General features: G+C 39.6%; 1 protein-coding gene across 1 annotated transcript in view; it reads right to left on the bottom strand.

Moving 5' to 3' along the window:
* Positions 1 to 594: 594 nt before the first annotated feature.
* The window catches only part of grin2ab (glutamate receptor, ionotropic, N-methyl D-aspartate 2A, b), a gene marked incomplete in the record, with an annotated part of 148,790 nt that continues 147,257 nt past the window's right edge, over positions 595 to 2,127 (bottom strand). Inside the window, 1 exon segment of the mRNA XM_014011379.1 lies at positions 595 to 1,279. Within this exon segment, the coding sequence (XP_013866833.1) occupies positions 1,032 to 1,279 (248 nt within the window).

Genomic DNA, 2,127 nt, shown 5'->3' with positions numbered 1-2,127 from the left:
GTTGTGTACTTGGAGTGTCTAGGAGTGCAGAAAATTTGAACTCAGTCTCTCCCGGTGTTGCAAAAATATCTTTATATTTTGTTTGGGTCATATTTTTCACCCTCTTCAGTTTTCTTTATTTTCTGTGACATGTTCTGAACTATTACATCACAGTTTTTGTGACAGAACAGACAAATAATGTCTGGACTTACAAACTACAATGGAATCATCTTCATTCTCCTCTCACTCTGGGTCAGTCTCTGGCCCCAACATGTAAGGCTGGCTGGACAAGTCTTCTGTTGGTGACATCTAATAATTAATTTGTAAATAAAACATTTCTGTGCTGCTAGATAGACGTTACCTCCTCTATCAAACTAGAATGAACCACTCTGGAAGCTAGAAGGGGGATGGATTGTGAAGCACCAAATTTGGATTTAAAGAGACAGCCTCAAAAGGAGTTGAGCTTAGACCCACCTCAGAAAAGAGGTGAAAGAGGGGCTTATGGAGCCACAATAAGGAGGAATTCAGACCAAAGTATTGCAGTTCCACTTTGTATGGACCCCAACTGAATGATTTAAATGTGAAAAGGAATGGTTTAAAAGCATATGTCCCCTTTAAAGTTAAAACAAATGTTTAAAAAGAAGAAGAAAAAACTGTATTGCAATAAAGCACTTAGTTTTGTTTTACTCTTCCATCAGATTTGAAAGAGTTTGTAAAGCCACTCCTCATTTGATTTTACACATTCTGTTGTTCAGCTGTTCTGTCAATATTTTTTGCCCAACACTTCCTTTCCCTGCTCTGATATTGGTGTTTGCACCGGGTTTCGGTGCCTCACAGCCTGAATCAATGCTGTGAAGTCAAGTTGCTGCACTTTAAGCGATTGTGTTTGATAGGGAAACAGCTTTGAGTGCTGCGAATTCAAACTGGCAACAAAGGTGGAGAAAGCTGCACCCCGCATACCAAATCTGGACCAACACAAGGCTGTCAAGCACAAGTTTGAATCCCTGAAAATGGCCTCCTGCAGAGAAAATGTGTCATTAGATGTGTTTCTATCATCTCACCCTGCTGATCGTGAAGAGCATTCCAGGTCTTCCAGAGCAGACCCCGGTGAAGCAGTATCTCAGCCTCCAGTAGAAAAGGTGCTCTGAGATGAAGGTGAGGATAGAGAGGCCCATGGCTGTAGCCAGCATGTAGAAGACCCCCGCCATGTTGTCCACGTCCAGCTGGCTGGACATGACCTCATTCTTTTCATTGTGGCAGATCCCAGTTAGCCACTGTGCCTCCAGCTCCTCCATCTCACCTGTTGGAAAAGTACAGAGAAAGGAAATGTTTATAGACGGCAGCGTGAAAAGGGCATGAGGAAGGAGGGAACAGAAGCAAAGTGAAAAAGAGATTCCATTAAGGGGAAAGACGAAGAAAAGTAATACAGGAAAATTTGCTAAGGCAGCAAATGTATTGTAAAAAGTCTCACAGTATTATCACCCATATTTCTAAATTAGGTTCATTTATTCATGATTTTTTTCCTTTATCATTTTTAAGTCACTTAAGATAAAAAAGGAGACGTTAAGAAACCTGCTGCAGAAATCTCTGCTCTTTTTCAAATAAAGCCACAGTTGTAAAAAAATAAGACTTTTGCAAAACTTTGAATTTATTTCAAATTGCTGAAGTTTGTAATTGACAAATTAAAAAATATATACATTTCACCAAGAAAGCAAATGCRCACCTTTCTCACATTGGAATTGTTTTCAGTGTACTTTACCAAAATTGAATAAACAGACGTTGCCCACTACTTATATGTAAGTAGTAATAAAAAATGAAACGTGTAGTGACAAAGTTTTCAGGATAGAAAGAATGTGGAAGTGATGGAGTGATCAGGAAAAATTGAAAAAAAATTTCATCATGTTTCTGTGGGCTTGGGCTTGAAGGTGTTTTGTCCTAAATTTAAAAAAAAATCAGGTGTGAARCAAAGTACTTCAGTGGTTTGATTTCTGTCTGGCTGATTCTCCCCTCTGCCTTTTTTTTCCCATTTGCACCATCTCACAGCTTATTATTCAGAACAATCTGGAGGAGTAAACATAACAGGACATGGTGGGCACACACACACACACACACACACACACACACACACACACACACACACACACACAC

Source organism: Austrofundulus limnaeus, unplaced genomic scaffold, assembly GCF_001266775.1.
Source record: "Austrofundulus limnaeus strain Quisiro unplaced genomic scaffold, Austrofundulus_limnaeus-1.0 Scaffold80, whole genome shotgun sequence".
NCBI lineage: Eukaryota > Metazoa > Chordata > Actinopteri > Cyprinodontiformes > Rivulidae > Austrofundulus > Austrofundulus limnaeus.
Note: the sequence above shows the minus strand (reverse complement) of the source record. Positions and strands in the feature narration are given on the sequence as shown.